General features: G+C 42.5%; 2 protein-coding genes across 4 annotated transcripts in view; one reads left to right on the forward strand and one right to left on the reverse strand.

The window, feature by feature from the left end:
• Positions 1-763: 763 nt before the first annotated feature.
• Positions 764-12,350, forward strand: LOC142918216 (speckle-type POZ protein-like). 2 transcript variants are annotated; one of them, XM_076062344.1, is made up of 9 exons: positions 764-875; positions 1,445-1,566; positions 1,750-1,901; positions 5,388-5,515; positions 6,299-6,476; positions 7,867-7,922; positions 8,355-8,477; positions 9,501-9,646; positions 9,809-12,350. In XM_076062344.1, exons 1-9 carry the CDS (start codon positions 798-800, stop codon positions 9,951-9,953), a joined length of 1,128 nt encoding a protein of 375 aa, XP_075918459.1. In that variant the 5' UTR covers positions 764-797; the 3' UTR covers positions 9,954-12,350. The 2 variants fall into 2 exon arrangements, with proteins under 2 accessions (XP_075918459.1, XP_075918460.1); XM_076062345.1 differs by lacking the exon at positions 764-875 and adding an exon at positions 916-1,022.
• Positions 12,351-24,398: 12,048 nt separating this feature from the next.
• Positions 24,399-26,185, reverse strand: part of LOC116937932 (hydroxylysine kinase-like) — a 31,695-nt gene continuing 29,908 nt past the window's right edge. For both annotated transcript variants that reach the window (XM_076062347.1, XM_076062346.1), the window contains one exon: positions 24,399-25,740. In XM_076062347.1, coding sequence (XP_075918462.1) covers positions 25,566-25,740 — 175 coding nt within the window. In that variant the 3' untranslated portion in view covers positions 24,399-25,565. The remainder of the gene's footprint in view (positions 25,741-26,185) is intronic.

Genomic DNA, 26,185 nt, shown 5'->3' on the forward strand with positions numbered 1-26,185 from the left:
CTCAGCTCCCCTCCCTCCCTCCCCTCCCTCCCTCCCTCCCCTCCCTCCCTCCCTCCACTCCCTCCCCTCCCTCCCTCCCTCCCCTCCCTCCCTCCCCTCCCCCCCTCCCTCCCTCCCCTCCCTCCCTCCCACCCCTCCCTCCCTCCCCTCTCCCTCCCTCCCTCCTTCCCTCCCCTCCCTCCCTCCCCTCCCTCCACTCCCTCCCCTCCCTCCCCTCCCTCCCTCCCCTCCCCTCCCTCCCCTACCTCGCTCCCTCCCTCCCTCCCCTCCCCTCCCTCCCTCCCTCCCTCCCCTCCCTCCCCTCCCTCCCTCCCTCCCTCCCCTCCCCTCCCTCAGCTCCCCTCCCTCCCCTCCCTCCCTCCCTCCCCTCCCTCCCTCCACTCCCTCCCTCCCTCCCTCCCTCCCACCCCTCCCTCCCTCCCCTCCCTCCCTCCCTCACTCCCTTCCCTCCCTCCCCTCCCTCCACTCCCTCCCCTCCCTCCCTCCCTCCCCTCCCTCCCCTCCCCTCCCCTCCCTCCCTCCCCACCCTCCCTCCCCTCTCACGACGTTCCGACCGCAACACAAGCAATCACCGTCAGGTGTGAAAACCACAGCAAGAACATTTAACTCGTAATCTCGTAGTCACTTACGTGTTAATATCGCCTGATGATGTCACTTACATGTTAATATCGCCTGATGATGTCACTTCCCTCTTAATGTCGCCTGATGATGTCACTTCCTGCTTAATGTCACCTCATGATGTCACTTCCCTCTTAATGTCACCTGATGATGTCACTTCCCTCGTATTCAATGCAAACATGTCCAGGGCCCCGAGCCCTCCACCTCCGTCTGAAATGTCCAATGTGCCCATCGCAGAAAGCTGGTGCTACACACAGGTAACTTGTTCCCCTGTTGTGGCCAATCACATTCAACGGGTCTCCCGTCTTGTGCCGATCAAAGTATGCGCATGGCTAATGTATTTAACTTTTACACGTTTTTTTGTTCATCGCGCAAAGCCATCCAAAATGGTTTCATAATTATGTGTAAGTGCAATTATGGATTATCATTGTACAGGCTATTTTTGTACATCAGATTGCAAAGTTCATAGAATTGCACTAACAACATTATACTAGATAATTGTCTCTGATTTTGACTGGTAGTGTATTTTTACAAAAGGGGCAGCAGTTTTTATCAAATAAAAAAATAAAAAGGCCTTTTATTGCACACTCTAATCTATGACATGTTGAGACTTGTGTTAACGCTGTGCAGTAATGAACATGCAAGGTAATCCCAGAACACTAATAAGACCCTTTCATTTACAGTAATGTTTCTTTCCTTATAGACAGTTTGTGTTTTTTGAGCACAATATTCAGATGTGTGGGTGAAATACTTGAGGGTTTGTCAATGGTGATGTATTTATGGTAATGCATGAGCTTTATAGCTGTTATGTGCTCGTGTGTTTCAGGTTAAGGTCGTAAAGTTCTCTTATATGTGGACCATCAACAATTTCAGCTTCTGTCTTGAAGAAATGGGCCAAGTTCTCAAGAGTTCTACATTTTCAGCAGGCACCAATGATACATTGAAATGGTACAGTAAATTCTGGCTATTTTATGACATTAAAAAAAAATCACAATGCTCACGGAGGTGCTTTACTAGAACAATTTTGCATAGTGCATGTTTTAGTTCATACTATATTGTTTTAGTAATGTAGTCTGCGCGTACATACACACCTAATATTAACGACCATGTCTTGTTCATATGTTCAATCAGGTGCCTACGCATAAACCCCGAGGGTTTTGACGAAGAGAGCAAAGATTACCTATCGTTGTCCTTGTTATTGGTCAGCTGTCCCAAGAGTGAAGTCTACGCCAAGTTCAAGATTTCTATTCTTAATGCCAAGGGAGAGGAAACCAAGGCTATGGGTGAAACTACTTGTATTAAAGTATCAATTCACGTCATATGTGTATTTGGTAACAGGATTATATCATAATCAGCCATTATTTATCGACTGCTTGAAACATTTTATAAACCTTACGAACACCATCCCTCATCCTTCACATGAGCTGATCTAATATCTCCTTGTCTACGTTTGACATCGTCTTGGGCATGTACTTTACTTTTCTTCCTATTCGACCACTAGTCTCATCCATCAACCATCCCATTTAGCGATGTGTCCTGTCCAAGCCCAATCTATATTTACAACAGTGAATATGATGTCTCTAATTTGCCGTTTTGATTTGACCAACGTGTTCCTCTTTCAGTTTCTCACTGTAATTCTCAACATACTTCTCTCCACGCTTTGTGTACTTTGTAGTTTTATTCCATTTGTCAGTGTTTCTATTTGTAATCAGTGTTTCATAGTAGGTAATATGCACTAGATTGGAATCTTTCATCCTGTAGCACATTGCAACTTTTCATTATCAAATTCATATTCCAAAAGTGATCTTGATCCTGTTCCACCTTCAGGAGTTTCCATTATGCATATTTTTGTGTTTTCCATGATATTGACCCTCCAATAATAATTTTATTTTGCTTAGTGTACCTGGACATTGTCATTCACGGACATTTCTTTTCCTAGTTTTACAATCTTCACCATGTGTTATTCCATTGTAATTTATCAAGTGACGGCTTTATTTTTTCTGCTTGCACTCACTGTTTATTACAACTTCATTATTTTTGTTTGTATTCTCATCCATTTTTTTATTCATTTCTGGTGGTTTTACAAAGGTTGGCATTTTCATCCCATTTCACACTTCTCCTTTACCTTGCTTTAGTGGTTCATATTGTTTGTTTTATAATTGCCTTATTACTTTCAGGATACTCTTTCAATGCGCGATAACTATTTTAAGTGATGACATCCATACATTTACTGTGCTTTGCTAAGGCTATTAACATTTCTCTGAGAGTCTAAATCTATCTTTTTGTTTTAAACTTTCATGTTTTTTTCTTAGTATTTGCTTTGGTGTTGTCTTTGGTAATGTTAACATGTAACTCACGTCACACAACCATGTTTACAAAGACAAGCATTATTAATACACAAACACATTCACCTAATCCATATGAACTATATCTTCATACACTTAAATCCAGGTCTGATTTTCATCTACCTTGAAGTTAAAAGCTAAACTGAACTATTTTTATTTTACCAGGCAAGGCCCACTGAGCTACAGTGTGGGGAAAAAGTATTTGATGCCCTGCTGATTTTATACGTTTGCCCACTAACAAAGAAGTGATCAGTCTATAATTTTCATGGTAGGTTTATTTGAACATGTAACTCACGTCACACAACCATGTTTACAAAGACAAGCATTATTAATACACAAACACATTCACCTAATCCATATGAACTATATCTTCATACACTTAAATCCAGGTCTGATTTTCATCTACCTTGAAGTTAAAAGCTAAACTGAACTATTTTTATTTTACCAGGCAAGGCCCACTGAGCTACAGTGTGGGAAAAAAGTATTTGATGCCCTGCTGATTTTATACGTTTGCCCACTAACAAAGAAGTGATCAGTCTATAATTTTCATGGTAGGTTTATTTGAACAGTGAGAGACAGAATAACAACAACAAAATCCAGAAAAACGCATGTCAAAAATTGTATAAATTGATTGGCATTTTAATGAGGGAAATAAGTATTTGACTCCCTCTCAATCAGAAAGATTTCTGGCTCCCAGGTGTCTTTTATACAGGTAACGAGCTGAGATTAGGAGCACACTCTTAAAGGGAGTGCTCCTAATCTCAGCTTACCTGTATAACAGACACCTTTCCACAGAAGCAATCAATCAGATTCCAAACTCTCCACCATGGCCAAGACCAAAGAGCTCTCCAAGGATGGCAGGGACAAGATTGTAGACCTACACATGGCTGGAATGGGCTACAAGACCATTGCCAAGCAGCTTGGTGAGAAGGTGACAACAGTTGGTGCGATTATTCGCAAATGGAAGAAACACAAAAGAACTGTCAATCTCCCTCGGTCTGGGGCCCCATGCAAGATCTCACCTCGTGGGGTTGCAATGATCATGAGAACGGTGAGGAATCAGCCCAGAACTACACAGGAGGATCTTGTCAATGATCTCAATGCAGCTGGGACCATAGCCACCAAGAAAACAATTGGTAACACACTACGCCGTGAAGGACTGAAATCCTGCAGCGCCCGCAAGGTCCCCCTGCTCAAGAAAGCACATATACATGCCCGTCTGAAGCTTGCCAATGAACATCTGAGTGATTCAGAGGACAACTGGGTGAAAGTGTTGTGGTCAGATGAGACCAAAATGGACCTCTTTGGCATCAACTCAACTCGCCGTGTTTGGAGGAGGAGGAATGCTGCCTATGACGCCAAAAACACCATCCCCACTGTCAAACATGGAGGTGGAAACATTATGCTTTGGGGGTGTTTTTCTGCTAAGGGGACGGGACAACTTCACCGCATCAAAGGGAAAATGGACGGGGCCATGTGAGAACCTCCTTCCCTCAGCCAGGGCATTGAAAATGGGTCGTGTATGGGTATTCCAGCATGACAATAACCCAAAACACACGGCCAAGGCAACAAAGGAGTGGCTCAAGAAAAAGCACATTAAGGTCCTGGAGTGGCCTAGCCAGTCTCCAGACCTTAATCCCATAGAAAATATGTGGAGGGAGCTGAAGGTTCGAGTTGCTAAACGTCAGCCTCGAAACCTTAATGACTTGGAGAAGATCTGCAAAGAGGAGTGGGACAAAATCCCTCCTGAGATGTGTGCAAACCAGGTGGCCAACTACAAGAAACGTCTGACCTCTGTGATTGCCAACAAGGGTTTTGCCACCAAGTACTAGGTCATGTTTTGCAGAGGGGTAAAATATTTATTTCCCTCATTAAAATGCAAATCAATTTATAACATTTTTGACATGCGTTTTTCTGGATTTTGTTGTTATTCTGTCTCTCACTGTTCAAATAAACCTATCATTAAAATGATAGACTGATCATTTCTTTGTCAGTGGGCAAACGTACAAAATCAGCAGGGGATCAAATACTTTTTTTTCCTCACTGTACATAGCTCTTTTTCAGAAGTGCCCTGGCCACAAACAATAGCCTAACGAGATGGCTTATTGTGTGGAAATGCATAGCAGCCAAATACTCTGGATTTTTATAAATATGGAGGGAAAAACCGGAAGACCTGGATAAAAATACATGCAAGCACAAGGAGAACATGCAGACTCCAAATATACAGGCATCAGGGTTGAGATCGAACCCATGACCTATATACCAGGCGAGGTAGTTGACTGCCACCGTGGCGCAGGGCTTTAGAATACATTGCTATCTTTACATTTTGAAAATATAATGAAGTTTTTTTTTTCCCATTACATGAAATTACCACAGTTTATTGTAAGAACTGGTGAGTATTGTTTGAAACCTATTTTTTTACAGAGACCCCGCGAGCATACCGCTTTGTCCAAGGAAAAGACTGGGGATTTAAAAAATTCATTCGAAGAGATTTTTTGCTTGATGAATCTAATAGCTTGCTTCCAGATAACAAACTGACACTCTTTGGTGAAGTAAGTATGACATGCTGCGGCTATTGTGTAATTTTCTATTTTATTCATTACAATTGCACAGTTGGAGTCAATATTCTACTTAATTGAAGATTGTAATAATTACTTTCCCTGTTCCATACAAGGAAATTGTTAACATGAGTTTTCCAAGCACTTTTTTCCTCCACTGGTGCTAGAGTTAACATAGCACAACAATTAAATAATCAAGCTTAATTTTTTTTAGGTTTTCTCCCTCTGGATAGTGTTTATATTTAAACCTTGACATTTTTATAAACTAGAATGTCAGGTATTACATAATGTGTTTTGTTTAAATGTCACCACATGAATTCCTTTTCCTATTCTCGGACATCAGCCAGTTTGATGTAAATGTTTATTGTCCTTGGGGGGGTCCTTTTAATCACCAGATTAAATTTTTTTACCTTTAAAATCCTTTACAAAATACAAGCATTTTTGATAATGAAAGGAAGCACATCAAGGAGGGCTGTTCACTTCCTCTGTTGCTGTGCAGAACCCATAATTAGGGGCCTCACTACCTGTTGAAACTGTTTATACAGTGTAAAATAACTTGACAAAAATATAGAATGAAAATTGATTAATATGAAAAACATTTCACGGACCACTATTTTGGCATTATTCACAACACTTGTTCTGATATAGGATGTTTGTGCAGATTTGCTTGCTTGATTGAACCAAAGCCTACATCTTCATGCAAAATGTGAAGTTAAGTGAGGATTTGTATAAAAAAATCATCAAATGCCTTCTCAAAGCTGGTTGATGTTTATGCAGGTTAGTGTGGGGCAGGATTCCGTGAACATTTCTGGTCAATCCAGCATGAGTACATTCAAAGTACCAGATTGCCGGCTGGCAGTTGACTTCGGGGAGATCTGGGACAATTCCCGCTTCACTGACTGCCTGCTTCGTGTTGGTGGCCAGGAGTTTAAAGCCCACAAGGCCGTATTGGCAGGTCTGTGCCACAACAAGCAACACATGCGTCGTTTAGTGTACAATAGAACCATATAATTAATGATACTGTAATTAGTTTGGGGTAATCAACTACAGCCATTTCCTGTTTTACACTGAATTTAATTAACTAACACTGGCAAATGCTTACGTCAATTTGTAATGCTTTTTGTTAAAGGATACATCAGTAAATATGTGTAATGAATTCAACTGAGTCACAGACGCACTTCTTCAACCAACACACGGGGTACTACCCCTTAACACATGAACAACCTATGGTGGTGGACCACCAGGCTATCTACACTAATTACACGGGGTCCGGGTCCACGTGTTGGTGACTCTTGTAGGACGTAGATTCTTAAGGATGAACAACAGCAGCCGGTCCCTCTCAGGGACCCGGCTTTTATCCTCTGTGGCGGGGGTGGCTCCGCCCTTAGCCACGACCATCTTCTGGAATCCTCTAGCGGGTTCCCGGCCCTGACACGTGACCACCCCTAGCCCCCACCTGGGGGCCCTGTGTACACTTTACCGGTCACGTGTCCTTCGGGGTCAAGTGCCATGGCCCTTGGTAACCCCATTCCCATGGCCAGCACTCTCACACACTATCCTGTAGGGGTCGGCACCGCACGCAGAGCGTGGTGCCACTCAGCACTGTCAGACAGCGCTCACCATGCCCCTCTCGGGCCGGTACTGCACCCACATCCACGTGGTGCCCTCGATGTTAATACGATGTTAATACATCGCACGCCGTGCCTCTCTATAGCCGGCATTACACAATGACATTCGCGATGTCACTACATATATATAAATGTAATATTGTATTATGTGAGAGATAAACATATTTAATAATCCTGTTGCTAAAGTTTTTATTCCGTTTTTATTTACTTCACTATATCATCGTTGTGCAGGAATTCATTTTACACAATGCAATTATGGTGTAGGTTTTGAGCCTCTAATTTGGACATTTATTTGCGTCCATGTTTGACAAATCTGTAATGGATATGCCATATGAAATAAAATATGGATCTGGATTGTACCTCTTTTGTATCTAGATTATTTGATCTCTAGATATAACATCTAAATGTGTCTGTACCACATTCCGGTGTTTTTCCAATTAACTGTACAGTAAAACCTTGAATTGCGAGTAAGTTCGTCTGCAAGTGTTTTGCAAGACGAGCCAAATTTTTTAATAAATATTAATTTGATAAACGAGTGAGGTTTTGCAATACGAGTAGTACGTATACGCTTTGTCTGCCGAGCGTCACGTGATCACAACTGATATACGAGTGCTTTGATATACGAGTGCTTTGGATTACAAACACGTTTCCGGAACAAATTATTCTCGCAATCGAAGGTTTCACTGTATTTGTTAACAGTTGCTTTACCTTTTTCAGGTCGGTCACTTGTTTTTAATGCTATGTTTGAACATGAAATGGAAGAGAGCAAAAAGGTATCTTTAAATGCAATCTTAATACAGCACATTAATACTGTGATCATACATTTCCAAGGTGCATTTGTCACAATGGATCGGTTGATAAGTATCTCTTGAGAGTGCTGTCAAATGTTGAACTATTACCCTAGTAACTCTTTTGGCGCATTGCACATTTATTATCAAAAAGTATTCATTCCGAGGGAATGTTAGATTGTATTTTATAGCTATTTTTTATATAACATTTCACAGAAGGCCATTGCATGTGTGTCAAGAATGGATTTATTACGCGCAATAAATAGTCATCGGCAAGTTGAATACAACTTTAATGGAGCCACTTTACATGTGTTGTGTAGATATAACGGATGTTTATTTTATTTAATTGAATGCTATATTTTCGTCTCCCAATATATGCCGAAGTTAATTTGAATATATTGTGTTGCTACCTTGCAGAATCGAGTGGAGATTAATGATGTGGAGCCTGACGTGTTCAAGGAAATGATGCGTTTTGTCTATACGGGAAGGGCTCCAAACCTCGAGAAGATGGCCGATGACCTGCTGGCCGCTGCTGACAAGGTTACACGCTTAAAATGTTAACATGAGATCGCACCACCTTGTGATGTATCGGTATGCAGTTGTAGGTCGCAAGTGAAATTAAAACAGCATTTAGGTATTTTCTAAAGCCCATGTCACAAATAATATGAATAGCAAATGTATATGATGCAGACGTTCACATTAGTGCTTTCAGGTTTTGGAATTGATGTCCTGGGAGATGATTGAATTTTCAACAAAAAATATAAATTGTCATGCAATTTCACAATGGAATTGAATGTCAAACTGGTATTAGTCCATGCTAGAGGCTAGTACGTGTGCATTGAAGTGCATTCACATGCAGCATTTTTATCCTAAGTGCAACCATTTGGCTGTGTGTTCTTGTATTGAGGGTTTTTTGTTAATCACATTAACAATTGATACAATTAGTAATAAAATAAAGGGAAGTGTTTTAAAAGATTGTTTGATGTGGCATGGCTGTATAGAAATAAATTGGAACAAATATACTTTTATTAAGGAAACGGATATCCTGCTGTTCCTGAAGATCTGCCAGATAATCAGTTAAGAGTCATTACTCTCCCTTCTGGAACATCATATTCAATAGTTCCTAAAGCGATTGTAATAAAATAAGAATACAAATCGTATAAAGTCGCATGTTTAAGCTTTGTTCATTAAAGTTTCATATTCTGCTAGAGTTGAAATATGGTGGCTTGCAGTTGCATTGTTTATCAGCTTAACAACCAAACTCTTTAAGCTCTTGGAAAACAACATCTCACCTCCTTTGTAATTTGCATGACTTTGTAACCAATATAATCAAGTTTAGGACAAGGACCCCTAATTATAGTAGAGATCAATAAATACATGACTTAAAACATAAATATGCTGAAAGGTTGATGCCATGTTTTAAGAAAATTATCAAACATTTGACTGCTGTATACTGCGTTTATAAAGTAGTTGATGGGGTGAGGGAATATTAAACAAGCGAAATAGGTAGAGAAAATAGTGTTCTTAATACTGAAATTGCACTTTGTTTTTACTTTTCTCAAGTATGCATTAGAGAGGTTGAAGGTGATGTGCGAGAATGCACTATGCACAAACTTGTCGGTGGAAAATGTTGCGGAGACTTTGATCTTGGCCGATTTGCACAGTGCAGAGCAGTTGAAGGCCCGGGCCATTGACTTCATAATAAACAGGCAAGTCTAGTGAGAGTGTGACTGTCACTGAGCTGCGTAACATTGATGATGCTTACATGGCAATTTGCATTACAGTCCCTTTTAATGGAGACTAACCGTTTGCCCCAATCCTTATAGACACTGCTTATTAGGAGCTCGCTTAACCCTGACTTGTACTTGCAGTCATGCGATGGACGTAATGGAGACGGCGGGCTGGAAGTCCATGGTTCTGTCTCGCCCTCACCTGGTTGCGGATGCTTTCCGTGCCTTGGCCACGGCCCAGTCTCCACAGCTGGGACCTCCATGCAAGCGTCTCAAACAGACTTAACGGTGGCAGGCAAAGAACATCTATGACCAAGAAAACTTGGGCTGCACGGTGCGGTTATTTACCTGTGGCCTCCATGCAAACAACCGTGAAGACTTTGCATCAGACTACCAACTTTCCTCTGCTTTGAAAATAATGTTAATTTAAGCAAATTTATTTACTTTCACAAAAAGGTGGCCAAATTCACTTTACCATGTAATATAGTGCTACATCTATACATCTACAACTCTATAAACAAGTACATATGTAGAAAAAATGGAAAACTACAGCCTAATAAACACCACGACATATCCCAATTGAGAGAGTGTAAAATAAAACGTTCGATGTGATTGTCCCTAGGTGGCAGGACAATTTGGTTCAATTGTTTAGTTAAGTAAAAACAGAATGGTCTAAAACCCTGCAATGTCTACCTTAACATGAAGGATGAGTATTCGTCCAGTGTCTGTGTACTCAAGGTTACAGATAGTGGCATAGAGAACAACCAGTTCTGAAAGATAAGAATGTGCCAAGCCATATAAGGCCTTAATTCAAGAGGTAAACTTTTCAGATTGATTTTTCATTGCACAGACAGCTTATGCATTGACTAGAACAGGAGTACTATGATTGCCGAGTTTGAAGACTGACAAAGATAATATTGCAGTCGTGTATCCTGCGTATAACAAAGCATGGATGGAGTACTCGGTGTAAGAAAAGGCAAGGCACAGCATCAATTTGGCCATGTTACGCAGTTCATAACATTTCACTTTTTTGCTTGTATGGGCTTTCATGTATGACCCAAAGATTTTTGACTTACAACAAAAGTAAATCTTATTTCCATCAATTTAGTAGTTTGTATTCACGGAAACAAGATGTGCTGTGTTTCTAAGTTTTGTTTCGTATTATATTGTAATGATTTGTTTTTATTATGAATTTCATCTATTACCAACTCGTAGCATCATGTCAACCCAGAGTTTTACGTGATTGGAAGGACCATAATTTTTGCATCAGCGCTGTTTTACGTAACCTCTCACTTAAAATTAAATTGTACATAAAATTGCATAAGCTTTGAAGGATTACACACATAGATTTGGAAGCACAGATTTAAATAATATTCAAAGCTGCAGGATATAATATGAAAGTACAACAAATGAGCAGTGTCATGGATTTGAGTCGATTTGAAGAATATTACAATCTAATGCAATGTGTTGGGATATGAACAAATGCAAACGACGAGAATGTTGGAGGTTTTTTTACGTGTTAAACGTACAAAACAAGTTGGATAATACATGCAAAATTAAGGATAGCCAGTGTTGTAAGCAGTCTATTTATTTTGTTATTTGTTTAATATTTTAGTTTCGTCCTTATATATATTTGATGCTAAAGATGTATATGGTACATTGCACTCTACCTCTTCAATTAAAAACTGATTAGGTGATTCGGGGAAGTTATTTGTTGTCATGGTGAGAGTTAAAGCATTGAAATCTGATTGGGGTTCTAATCTGCAGCAAGTCTATGCTGTCGTAAGTGAGTGTGACAAAAACTCTTAGCAGAGTGCAGCCAGTGCGGTGGACTAATTGAACCCTGAAATGTATCAGGCAGTTACCGATAATGTACTCTTCAAATTGTTGCCTTGTATGACTTCCGAAATTGAAAATACTTTGCGCCAAATGTAAATGTTTATTGGAAAATGGATATACTGTAACTGCCAAAAAAATATATATAATTGCAGAAATAATAATATGGTCTTTGTAAAAAGTGTGTGTTTTGAAAAAGTGTGATTGCATGCAAGACAGTTTTGGGTTCTTCCCACGAGTTTTTATGCATATTCAGAGATGAAAATATGTTAATTGGTTTAATTAAAAAATGTTGCTACAATTGTAATACAAAAATATAAACTTGAAGCTAGTAATGCGGTATAGTGCCCCAATGTTTGACCTTTTATCTTTTTCCATTACAGATAATACTGTTTTGGATGTAATATAAATGTTTTGTAAGGCCCTTTTACAATGAATTGTCAGCAGATGATTGGAATTGCAAAATGAACCATTCTTTGTATATTACGTGTTTTCTAAATTGATTTGCATTATAAATGGCAATATAAACCCTTTTCATATGGTAAATATATTACCGTTATCTGATCTCTTCTAGAAATCAGTATTTGGATATAAGAAAAAAAGCTGCTTTTAGCTCTGCACCACTTATTCCACATTTTTTTCATTAAAATTGTTTTTGATAATGTTAATATTTTCATTTATGACATTTTGCAGTGTTACACTTTTTTCGGTAAAGTCTCGTCGAAAGAAATTACTACACGACTTTACCCGAAAGAACCAAAGAGTCATTCCTGCAGTCACGAAAGCTTTGAATCTATTTTGCAGTGTATTTAAAAGTTGAATAAACATGAATGTACCTGGAAATATGTCCAGTTTAAGTTGTCATGTTCTTTACTCTGGGAATGTTACAGATATGTGGATATGTAAAATTTCAATTGACACCCAACAGCAACATTTTAACAAGTTGTATTTTGGAGCCAAAGGTAAACTTAAGTGTATATTTCCTTGCCACTTTTAAAGGCATGTTTACCATGTGTTGATAAACAGTTCACTGGAGAATTGTAATGTGTTCACTGTTCATCATTTACAGCGTTTTGTCAACCCACTGCTTAAACGAAGGCCTCACCACACCATGTCGGTCATTCTTCACCCACTGATGTTAACTGTGGCTGGGAATTGAACTGGTTGTTTCGTCAGTTTCCTAGTGCCACCACTCCATTCAATTACATCCTGTTTAATGTGTATAATTATAAGTGGCATTCTTACTCTTTGGTTCTATTCGGTAAAGTCACGTAGGTAAAAAAATTAAAACAACAAAAATCACGACGTTTCGGCCACAACACAAGCGGCCTTCATCAGGTGAAGGGACCAACCTGTCCAGCGGGCAGCGTTGGAGTGAAGAAAGCCAAGCGCTGGTCGCCTCCCTTTAAGCTGTGAGGGGGCAAACAGCAAACGCTCTGACAAAGGAAATTAGCATGAAACGCACCACTGACAAAGCTTGGAATTAGCACAAGATGATAATACACCACCCTGGGAGTTTGGAATACCACTATGCATGTTGTTGTTGCAACGCAACAACAACATGCATAAATACAAACTGACAATTTCATCCTTGCAGTCACGAAAGCTTCAAATCTAGAAGTCGCATTCTATTTTTGGTGGTCATACGTTCAGTATTTTCTGCTGAACTGAGTGTTGGATTTATTCATTTTAAATGTACTTTTTGCTTGGTTACATTTTGCTCAGGTAACAGCTCGCATTTGCGGTAATTGGTGCCATACATCAATGTCTTGTCTGGCATTAGACACGTCTGTACGAACAGTGTTTTCATTAGCCTCCATTTATCAGTTAGGGGAACAACTAAGCTCGAAGGGGCAGTACGTGTCGTTCTGGTCACTCAACACGACGTGTACTGTTCACGGACCACTGAGAAAACGCGTTGCAACAACAACATGCATAAATACAAACTGACAATTTCAGCCAGTGCAGCAGCTTTATATAGCATGACCACATCGATTCAAGTTTCACAAACATCTTATTCGTATGTGCAGACGTGTAGCAACTACAATAATGTTTCTTTGAGGTGGTAGAGCCGGATGACTGCGTCAGCTGTAGCAGATTGTATCACTGTAATGCCTCCATTATGTTTGTGAATCGGGCATTGAATTGTTATATGTTCCATGGTTCTGGGTGAGCCCAGTCGCACACTGGAGAGTTTTTTCTATTTTCCTTTTTTGTGCATCGACCGGATGTTGTTTAAGGTAGCCCGTAAGCTTTACGGAAGATCGAAGCCAGGTACCTTTTACATCGGGTCTTTCATGAGGTGCTTGTGTCTTATGGACTTCATTCGGATTTCCAAGAATCACGTTTGAATGTTGACTTAAAGCTTTCGTGACTGCAGGAATTCACATTCTTGGGTCTTTCGGTAAAGTCACGTAGATAGGTTCAAAGAAAATAACAAAAAAACTACGACGTTTCGATCACAGCACAAGCAATCGTCATCAGGAGAGCAATCTTATTATCCCTGAGATCAGGGCTAGGCCAGCCCTGAACAAGATCCGTTTACCATTGGGAGAAGTGACAACAGCAGATGTCAGTGTGAAGGCGATCGGTATTACCTTAGTGTTGCGGCATCTCTTCAGAAATGTGAGTCACTTGATCGAGTCGACGGATCTTGTTCAGGGCTGGCCTAGCCCTGATCTCAGAGATAATGAGATTGCTCTCCTGATGACGATTGCTTGTGCTGTGATCGAAACGTCGTAGTTTTTTTGTTATTTTCTTTGAACCTATCTACGTGACTTTACCGAAAGACCCAAGAATATCACGTTTGAAGTTACATTGTTGAAGGTTAAGCGCGTGGGTCCAAAAAGGCTTGCGCGACTCGAGTGCTGGCGAGGGACTGTATTGAGATCCGAGTGGATGGGGAGACGTTCGTTTTTCCACGATTTGCTGTGCTTCCCGGACAGTTGCAGTATTGAGGCAAATGGATGGGGAAGTGATGCGTGGCAACTCGAGAAGCCAGGATTGTGGATCCTGCTTTAAGGTTCAAGTGCCACCGCATTGCATCGTTCAATTGGACATCAACAAGCCGGGTGTGTGCCGAGCTATTTATGGTCCATGCCATTGCACAGAATACACAAGGACCATGGCTTATACCATAGCACCGGTGATAAATAAGAATTATCAAACAAGAACATGGAACAAAAGCTGAAAAGTATTTAGGAAAAAAGCGTGGAGCGGTGCATGCTGAGAGTTACTCCGGGATGGAAAGAGGAATGCAGATGTACTGACATCGCAGACGTCGCTGTGTAATGCCGGCGGTAGAGGGGCATGGTGTGCGATGTACTCACATCGTGGACACCACGTATATAGTGACATCGTGGATGTCACTGTGTAATGCAGGCCCTAGAGAGGCACGGCGTGCGATGTACTCACATCGTGGACACCACTTGTATGCGGGTGTCGTGCTGGCCCTAGAGGGGGCTCTGTGAGCGCTGAGTCATAGCGCTGAGTGACACCACGCTCAGGTGTGCATTGCCGACCCCTACAGGATGGGGTGTGAGAGTGTCAGCCATGGAATCGGGTTACTTTAGGCCATGGCACTCTGGTTGACCCCGGAGAACACGTGACTGGTAAAGTCTACACAGGGTCCCCAAGTGGGGGGCTAGGGGTGGTCACGTGTCGGGGCGAGATCCTGCTCGAGGATTCTAGAAGGTGGTCGTGGCCAAGGGTGCGGCCAGCCACGACCACGGAGGATATAAGCTGGGTCCCCAGAATTGCTGTTGTCATCCTGAAGATCTACATTCGACGTCCGTGAAGAGTCACCAACACGTGGACCTGGACCCAAGCTGGGGTCCTGTCCGTTGTAGCTACTCCCAGTGTAGTTACGGTGTAATTAGTGTAGTTAGCCTGGTGGTCACGTAGCTAGTTACGGTGTAATTAGTGTAGTTAGCCTGGTGGTTATGTAGCTAGTTACGGTGTAATTAGTGTCATTAGCCTGGTGGTCACGTAGCTAGTTACGGTGTAATTAGTGTAGTTAGCCTGGTGGTTACGTAGCTAGTTACGGTGTAATTAGTGTAGTTAGCCTGGTGGTCACGTAGCTAGTTACGGTGTAATTATTGTAGTTAGCCTGGTGGTTACGTAGCTAGGTACGGTGTAATTAGTGTAGTTAGCCTGGTGGTTATGTAGCTAGTTACGTTGTAATTAGTGTAGTTAGCCTGGTGGACACGTAGCTAGTTATGGTGTAATTAGTGTCGTGATTCATAATAAAGGTTTTTGGGTTAGATCGCGTTAGTTATAAATGTGTCGTAACCCTCCACCACCCGACACGGCCAATCAGCAAAAAAGTGTCACGTTGACAAAAGACAAAAGAGTTCACTACATCAGCCCACCGCTGTGTTGAAGGGTGAATCCACAACATTTACAGTTTGAATACGACGTTTCGCTGGTAATTACATCCAGCATCATCGGGCAATTCGCCAGAATGGTAAAGCCCTCACTTGCTCCCGGTCTTAAATAGAGCAGCAGTAGGGTGACGTCTTCATTTAACTCATTCAGGTGCAGTAATTATATAATCGATTGGTGATCAGTGACAGCACCGTGACTACACGGGATGTCGCGCTTGGCCTGAGCAAAAGGCAGACGGCACAAAGAATGAAGACGCACAATATGACACTGTGAACTTGCGAGACAATTTCGTTTTGCGCGTGCGACACTCACCGCCATTCTGCTGGGTAAAATGTGTAGTACTCTTTGGTTCTATTGGGTAAAGTCACGTAGGTGAAAATAACATAACAAAAAATCACGACGTTTCGGCCACAACAAAAGCGGCCTTCATCAGGTGAAGGGACGAGACTGTCTGGAGGACAGCGCTGACTTTACCCAATAGAACCAAAGAGTATGGATCCTAGCAGTCACGAAAGCTTTAAATCTAGAATTAAAATGTGTAGTCCAATCACTTGGCACTAAACATTTTATTTAAATGTGAAGACCTTTGTCGATCCACTGCTGGATAAATTCCTCCACCACGATGTTTCTGCCATGGGGGTTGTTTGACCATCATTCACCACATTGGTCAGTGTGGATTGGTGGACAGGTAGGTGCCCAGAATTAGTTCAGATATCACTCGCTAGTGATGTCATCCATGATCAGTAATCAAACTTGAGTCGCTGCTGGGTTCATAGTGCATTGCGCTAACAATTGCACCGCTACTACACCTTAAACATTGAATGTCATCATTGACCACGATCAATCCACAGCTGGATGAAGACCTCCCGGTGCTATCCGTGTATCTGCTTGAGTCCCGAGTGGTTGGGGTCATCTGAGTGGAAGTGGTGTGTGGTTATCCACGTCGGGTGAGTTTTCTCACCAACCTGCATTGACCAGGGTATAATGACTAACGGTCACATATCTTTCCCACAATTTTAACGCATCTTGATACATTAACCAGAATCTGAAAATATGAAATATTCATCATTACGAGGAAATAAAACAGGAAGGAGACAGACTCCTAAACATGGATTTCTCTTTTTCTTAGTTCTTTCGGTAAAGTCACGTTGAAGGGAAACAATAAAATAATCAAATATATATAAAACAATAAAAATTCTCACGACGTTTCGACCATAACACAAACGGTCGTCATCAGGTGTGTCGGTTTGCATATATTTATTTTTAAACGGTGTATTTATTTATAAAAACGTTAGCGCCACACGCAGTGATTTGGCAGTATATTTAGAAGGACTAGTCCATCTATGTTCTGAAAAGAGGAGGGGGGAGACGAAAAATTTTAATGTATGCTGTCTGAAAGCCACTGTAAGCGTGAACAATCAATTAAGACCTGAAATGGTTTATCAAATCTTTCCAATGATTGCTAAGCCAGAATCCATCTTCTCGGTTGAAATTGTCTCTGTGCTTGTATATGTGGATAGCCTCATGAACGAATCTCTCATGGTAGCCAGATGGCTTACAAAGAACCTCTGTCTTGAAAAAGTCAATGTCATGTGAGCCTACTGAATTATAACAATGATCTGCCACGGCCGAGGTGTTGGTCCTACCGTGTTTAAGGTCTGCTTTGTGTTCACGAATGCGGTCCGAGACATGGCGTTTGGTTTCTCCAATGTAACTACTACCACAGAGGCAACTTAGTTTGTAGACACCGGGGTATTGTATGTCCGGAATCACATCTTTTACAGACGGAACCAGATCACGGATTTTATGTAATGTGTTGAAATGGACCTGGATCTTGTGTTTATTCAAGATTTTGGACATCTATTTTGTGATCCCCGCAATGTAGGGTAAAGTGATGGTTTTGAAAGGCTCCTCAAGTGGGTCCTTCTTCATGGTTTGAGTGATAGCTATGCGGATTGTATAGTCGGAGTAACCATTAGCCTTAAGAGCTTGGTGTACGTGCTTGAGTTCACTGTCTATGTGTTCCTGGTCGGATATGCATTGGACTCTTTGATACAGAGTCTTGATGAGAGAATTCTTCGGTGATGGATGGTGGTGGGAATCCGGCTTCAGATAAGCATCCGTATGGGTAGCTTTCCTGTAGACAGAGTGGCTCATTGAACCATCAGGTCTCTTTTTAATTAGGACATCCAAAAAAGGTAGCTTGCCATCTTTTTCGACTTCCATGGTAAATCTGATGGCTGGGTGTATGGAATTGATGTGGTCGAAGAATTGGTCTAGAGCAGGCCGGCCATGTGGCCAGATGACAAAAGTGTCATCCACGTACCTCTTCCATAAGGTTGGGCGCAGAGTGGCAGTCTGGATGGCGTCAGTCTCAAATTTCTCCATGAAAATGTTAGCTATAACCGGAGATAGGGGGGAGCCCATTGGGGTGCCCTCAGTTTGTTTGTAGAAAGTTCCATTCCAAGTGAAGTATGTATTGGTTAAACAGTGTCTCACCAGGGGGGGTACCTCAGTGTTTAGTCCTTGATGAACCAAGTCTTCAATGATTGCGATGGTGTCAGGTACAGAAACCTTGGTGAATAAGGAAACTAAATCAAAACTGACAAGCAGGTCGTCTGGGGACAGGGAAATACCCTTGATTGTCGATACCAGGTGAGTAGAATTTTGTACCGCAGAGGTGGTTTTTCCAGTGAAAGGATGCAGGATTTCAGACAAAAAACGAGCCAGTTTGTAGGTGGGGGAGTTGATAGTAGAGACGATGGGACGAAGGGGTGTATCTACTTTATGTATTTTTGTTAAGCCGTATAATCTTAGTGGCCTGGCAGCAGAAGGTTTCGACGAAAACTGTTTAGATTGATAAATTAATGCGGTTGAATCAGAAATTATTTTGTTGGTTTGTGTGACGAGGCTGTTGGTGGGATCTCTTTTTATTTTTGTATAACTACCATCGTCGAGTAATTCTTTAATTTTGTTGTTGTATTCTATTTTATCCATGATGACAGTAGCATTGCCCTTGTCAGCTGAGAGGACTACAATATCATCCCTCTTTTTTAATTTATATAATTCAAAACGCTCATCTTTGCTGAGGTTGCTAGCTGGCATCTTAGCGTTTTTGAAGGTTGCAGCGATTTCAGATATTTTTGGCATTGCCTTTGTCGGCTGAGAGAACGACGTTCTCTCAGCCGACAAAGGCATTGCCACTGTCATCATGGACAAAACAGAATATAACAACAAAATTCAAGAACTACTCAACGATGGCAGCTATACAAAAATAAAAAGAGATCCCACCAACAGCCTGGTCACCAAAACGAACAAAATTATCTCTGATTCAACAGCATTAATTGATGAGAACAAACAGTTCTCGTTGAAACCCTCTGCTGCCAGACCACTAAGATTATATGGCCTTCCAAAGATACACAAAGAAGATACACCCCTTCGTCCCATCGTCTCTACTATCAGCTCCCCCACCTACAAACTGGCACGTTTTCTGGCTGATATACTGCGACCTTTCACTGGAAAAACCACCTCTGCGGTACTAAATTCTACTCACCTGGTATCGACAATCAAAGACATTTCCCTGTCCCCAAACGACCTGCTTGTCAGTTTTGATGTGGTGTCCTTGTTCACTAAAGTCCCGGTACCTGACACCATCGCTATCATTGAAGACCTGGTTCATCAAGGACTGCATACTGATGTACCCCCCCTGGTGAGACATTGCTTAACCAACACATACTTCACCTGGAATGGAACTTTCTACAAACAAACTGAGGGCACCCCAATGGGCTCCCCCCTATCTCCGGTTGTAGCCAACGTATTCATGGAAAAATTTGAAACTGACGCCATCCAGACTGCCACTCTACGCCCGACCTTATGGAAGAGGTACGTTGATGACACCTTTGTCATCTGGCCACATGGCCAGCCTGCTCTAGACCAATTCCGCGACCACATCAATTCCATACACCCAGCCATCAGATTTACCATGGAGGTCGAAAAAGATGGCAAACTACCCTTTCTGGATGTCTTAATTAAAAGGAGACATGATGGTTCAATGAGCCACTCTGTCTACAGGAAAGCTACCCATACAGATGCTTACTTGAAACCGGATTCCCACCACCATCCATCCCAGAAGAACTGCCTCATCAAGACTCCATACCATAGAGCCCAATGCATTTCCGACCAGGAACACATTACCAGTGAACTCAAGCACGTACACCAGGCTCTCAGGGCTAATGGCTACTCCGACTACACAATCCGCAAAGCCATCACTCCAGTCATGAAGAAGGATCCTCTTGTGGAGCCACTCAAAACCATCACCTTACCCTACATTGCAGGGGTCACTAAAAAGATCTCCAAAATCCTGAATAAACACAAGATCCAGGTCCGATTCAACACAGTACATAAAATCCGTGATTTAGTTCCATCTGTAAAAGATGCTGTTCCAGACATACAGTACCCGGGCGTTTACAAACTAAAGTGCCTCTGTGGTAGTAGCTACATTGGAGAAACCAAAAGACATATCTCGGACCGCATCCGTGAACATAAAGCAGACTTGAAACACGGTAAGACGAACTCCTCTGCCGTGGCAGATCACTGTTACAATTCAGTGGGCTCACATGACATTGAGGTTCTTTGCAAACCAACTGGCTACCATGAGAGATTCGTTCATGAGGCCATTCACATATACAAGCACAGAGACAATTTTAACCGAGAAGATGGATTCAGGCTTAGTAACCACTGGAAAGATGTGTTAAATCATTTCTGTTCTTAATTAATTGTAATTTTACGATGACCTTCAGACCGCAGCTCTTTCGCCAGCATTGCCTCTTAATACCTCTCACACCACGGTTAATGGTATGGTTTACAACATGGAGTATACTAGGGCTTCGCAGCTGTCTCTCTCCCCCTCCTCTGTTCCGACCATGGACGAACTCGTCCGTCTGAACGGGGCCCGTAGCTATCCGTGGTACGGAAATTTGAGGGTAAGAATCCACCCATTTTTTCACCATATAGCATTGTGATATATAACGACTTATGGTTGGTAGCTTAGCTGATTGGAGAATATAGAGTTTATTGATAACATGAAGGTAATTTATATTTTAGTTTTTATTGGTTCACTATATAGTACTGTGAATAGCTCAGATGTGTAGTCATTTCTGTGACCAGTCACTAGCAAATCACCCAGTTATTTCAATGCTAAATTCGCCTAGTTATTTCAATGCTAAATTCTCCTGTTTGATTTGTACTAAGTGCCTCGGTGAATGTGTATGCTCTGACTTCAACGTAACTATTTCTGTAGCAGTTACAAGCGAATCACTCAGCCATTTCAATGCTAAATTCTATGCTAATCCCATTATCAAGGGGTGCCTCTGCGGATGTGTATGCCTTAATTTAGCTATTTCAATGCTAAATTCTATGCTAATTCCTTTTAACAATGGGTGCCTCTGCGGATGTGTATGCTTTAACTTTTAACATAGCTATTTCTGTGACCAGTCACAAGCTAATCATTCAGCCATTTCAATGCTAAATTTTATGCTAATTCCTTCGTCAAGGCTCTTTGTTCCTCTCACACAGCTTAAAAGCCGTGATCTGAACGTGGCTCTCTCACTCCAGCGCTGTCCTACCAGACAGTCTCGCCCCCTTCACCTGATGAAGGCCGCTTGTGTTGTGGCCGAAACGTCGTGAGAATATTATTGTGTTATTTTATTTTATCAATTTATTATTTTATTCTCATTCTACGTGACTTTACCGAAAGAACCAAAGAAGATAGATGGACTAGTCCTTCTAAATAAACTGCCAAATCGCTACGCACGGCGCTAACGTTTTTATAAATAAATAAATACACCGTTTTTAAAAAAAAATGTATGCAAACCGACACACCTGATGACGACCGTTTGTGTTATGGTCGAAACGTCGTGAGAATTTTTATTGTTTTATATATATTTTATTATTTTATTGTTTCCCTTCAACGTGACTTTACCAAAAGAACTAAGAATATGAATTACTCCAGTCACGAAAGCTTTAAATCAAAATGGATTTCTCTGTTAGATGCAGTCATTTGATGCCACTATTTGTGATATCTCAGGGAACACGATGTGACAAATCAAGCATACCAGCTTATATGGAAGAATGTCTCGATTCCAGCTCTCAAATCAACAGATAGACACGATGCTTATATAAATAACCACATTGTACAGCTTACCGACCTGCCAAGGAGTTAACCAGTTCTTTCGATGTCCTCTAGTACACAGGTAACTATAGGCTACAACAGGTGTTTCGTAAAGCCAGTAGATACACCTTTCTGCGGCCCACTTTTCAACTCCCACAAAATCAGCAGCCTGCAATACAATGCAGCGATACGGTCCAATTAACACTTCAATGGCGACTAATGGGAGATGCGAATGGACCGTGGAAGACTGGCCCACAAACTTCAGTTTGAGAATGCAGAGGACTAGAGGGAAAAATGCCAAGGAAATCCCAATCGGATACCCCCCCCCCCAATTTCTCTCTACGAAGAGTTGACGGCGGGGATTTGAGAGGCGGCAGCAGCAGCAGCAGATGGTGGCCGTACGCTTGTGGCAGCGAAGCCCCGAGTAGCCGTCCCTGCAGGTGCACACGCCAGGGAGCCGCGCAGCGCCCGCCGTTGACGCAGCCATCTCGGCACAGCGCTGTTCGGGGGGCATCGCCAGAGGCGCACGGGAGGAGGAGCCTTTAGCCGTCGGCAGAATCCTTGCATCGGGTAGAGCTGCCCCAGACATCGTCGTCGTCGTTGTCGTCGGCCGCCAAGTGATCGGAGTGGCGATGATGACGCATTGGCGAATGTTCGTGCGTGTGTATGTGGTCACAACGGTGACTTCCTGGGCCTCAATTATGTCGGCGCAGACTTAAATGAGTACCTGGTGTGCTGTGGATACAACGTCAGCATTGGGGCGACAAAAGCGGCTTTGGGGCCGTCCATAAATGACGTCACGCGATTTTGGACGATTTTTGACCCCCCCCCCTCGTCATTGTCACAAATGTCTGACCCCCCCCCCCAAAAAAAAAGATAAAACATCTTCTTTGGTCTGGTAGGACAGCACTCCAGCGCTGTCCTACCAGACAGTCTCGTCCCTTCACCTGATGAAGGCCGCTTGTGTTGTGGCCGAAACGTCGTGAGAATATTATTGTGTTATTTTATTTTATCAATTTATTATTTTATTCTCATTCTACGTGACTTTACCGAAAGAACCAAAGAAGATGAATCATTGCAGTCACGAAAGCTTTAAATCGAAAGATAAAACATGCTTCAAATCGCTTTAAACTATTGTCATTGTAGTGCGTATTTATTGTGCCGCTGCACTCTGATGTTGTAGGAGAAAACATTTATTAACAAGTCTATTTAATTAAGTGGAACGTGTTGTCTATATTTATTTAAAGTTGCGCATTTTGATGTGACGTCACATTTATCACCCCCCCCCCCTCGTCACGCATCGTCACAAATGTCTGACACCCCCCCCCCCCAGGTGCGTGACGTCATTTATGGACGGCCCCTTTGGCGTGGTGTTGGCCACACCACCTACTCGATACAAGACGTACACAAGCTGAAGAATCAGACTGGCGAACGAGAGGCACAATTGAAATAAATACATCGTGACACGGTTGGCATAGATGAGGTGAGAAGGAAAGGAGAGCACCCCATACCTCTGAAGAGTGGCATAACCTTTCCTATCATAGGGGCACAGCTGACAGTAATTCTAGAGGAATGGGATTATATTATTGCTGTCTCTGAGAATCGCGCTTCGTGTTTGATCGCTCTCATCGGATAGGGCGACCTGAAAAACTGGCGGTGTACTTTCGGGTTACCAGAGCACAGAATGCAAGCTCACATTCACTCGGGTAAGATGGGCTGCAAGCACAGTGGCCAGATGTTAACTATCTCGCCTGGTATACAGGAGGTCGTTGGTTCGATCTCGACTGATGCCTGCTGCTGTATATTTGGATGTTCTCCCCTTGATCGTGTGGCTTTTTCTCCGAGTCCTCCGGTTTTTCCCTCCCAATTCAGAAGCATGCGTTTGGAGTATTTGGCTGCTAGAAATTTTCACACGATAAGCCACTTCGTTGAGCTATCATTTGTGGCCAGGTCGCTTCTAAAAAAAAAGAGCTTTATAGCTCAGTGGGCCCCGGTAAAATAAAAAATAGTTTTAATTTAGTATGAGAACGCAACATTCTCGTCGGCAATGGCATAAGACAGGAGGCGGCAGTGTATACGTGGTGCATCTGCATTCGAGGCTTAGCCAATTTTCACAGCCTCAGATCAATCCACTGCTGGATGATGCCTTTCCCCATATTATATGGGTTGCTTCACCATACTGCACCACACTGGTCAATGCGGTTTGTTTGAAGGGGTCCAGATATCACTTCCAATTCATGTTATAGTCATTCCCTGTAATCGAACTTACAGTGAGGGAAAAAAGTATTTGATCCCCTGCTGATTTTGTACGTTTGCCCACTGACAAAGAAATGATCAGTCTAAAATTTTCATGGTAGGTTTATTTGAACAGTGAGAGACAGAATAACAACAACAAAAATCCAGAAAAACGCATGTCAAAAATGTTATAAATTGATTTGCATTTTAATGAGGGAAATAAGTATTTGACCCCTCTGCAAAACATGACTTAGTACTTGGTGGCAAAACCCAGGAGTGTCCCACTTTTGTAGAGGAAACCTTTACAGCAAAATCATCAAACACCCACCACCCCCACCACACTACCGTTCCCAAAGTCCGCCGAGTGGAAGGTCATGGCAACGCAAGAAAGTCGACTGATCTTTCACGAGGCCAGGACTCCCCACGCCCGTGTCTGAGGGTTCTAAGGTCAACTGTAGTTTAGATTAACAAAAATATCTGAATGCAACTGCAACTCACAAAATAACAAAATTAACCCAGAATGCACCAAATCTCGTCAGATCTTTGAAGCTCAACCGGGGAAGAGCCTGGGTTTAGTGCTTAATTTGAAGACTGTCTGGGAAAAGCAGACGTTTTATGCCTTGCGCTGCAAGTTGGCCAACAGATGTCGGTGTACGGTGACGCTTTTTATATTCTTGGTTCTTTCTGTAAAGTCACGTAGCAGGGAAACAATAAAATAATAAAAATATAAAACATCTATGCAGTTGTCGAGTGTTACCCCCCCCACCACCTTTCGTATGCACAGGTAATCTCCGAGTTACTCCGGTTTCCTCTCACGAGCCAAACAAGCTACAAAGGAATTGGTCGAACATCTGAACGCTGGAACTTCATGAATACAAAATCTCAGAAACAGTCAGGATTTCCTGAGTAAATGAACGGGAAAAAAATATTCTGACAGTATTATTATTATTATCACCCACGGATGCGCATGTGAATGCCGTTTTGTCAACAGCGCTGGATGCAGCAACAATACGTTCCTAACCTGAAGCTACGAAAAACCTCCCCTATGCATTAAGTGCCTGGCATGAGCAATTCACATTTTTCAGATTCCGTATTCAAAGATCGCACGTGTCCAAAACCAACGGCGCCACGTTCAAGTTGAAACCGGTTCCTTGCGAAGCCTCGGGAGGTACCGGTGGGGCGAGTGGGAGGACGTGTCTCACGGTGGGCCCCCCCCGACCCCAAACTCCCCCTTCTCTCTCCTCGCCGTCCGTCTCGATTTCCACCGCGGTTCTAGTTTCTGTACCGTGCCGCAATATCGGACCACAGCCTCTGCATGTCCTCCAGGCCCCTGGTCCAGAGCTCGCGTAGCTTCACCCAGCCGGTGCGCGCCGTTATCAGCAGGTAGTCAGCGTTCTGCGGGTATCGCAGGATCGTGTAGCGGGCCATGACCAGCGACTGGCAGAACCTGCGGGGAAAAGTAGACCATGTTGTTGTTGTCGCCGTTGCTGTCGTGACGGTTAATATCGTTTGTTATTCAAGAGGGTTTTTGCTGCCGACTTGTTGATCGGCTGGGATTTTAGCGTCCAGGAATTGCAGCCATAGTTGGATCAAGTCTCGTGGTCAGCAGCAGAAGTGCCAGCAGAAGGAAAGTCGCTGTCTTCATCTTCCTCGTCTCCAGCAGCAGCAGCAGTGTGATCAGCAACATGATCGTAAACAACATCGCTATGAGTGTCTTTTCTATAATCATCATCACCGTCATCAGCAGCATCCGTAAAAGTGCTGTTAGCAACATCATGGTAATCAGCATTATTATGTCTTAACTGTTACTGATCCCCCCCGTTCACCAACACACATTAACCAGCATGGTGAAGTATGGTCAACTACCGCGACGATCGACATGGCATTGGCAA

Source organism: Petromyzon marinus, unplaced genomic scaffold (genome assembly GCF_048934315.1).
Source record: "Petromyzon marinus isolate PM22_M1 ecotype Great Lakes invasive population unplaced genomic scaffold, UKy_Petmar_22M1.pri1.0 PM_G_Scaffold_58, whole genome shotgun sequence".
Taxonomy (NCBI): domain Eukaryota; kingdom Metazoa; phylum Chordata; class Hyperoartia; order Petromyzontiformes; family Petromyzontidae; genus Petromyzon; species Petromyzon marinus.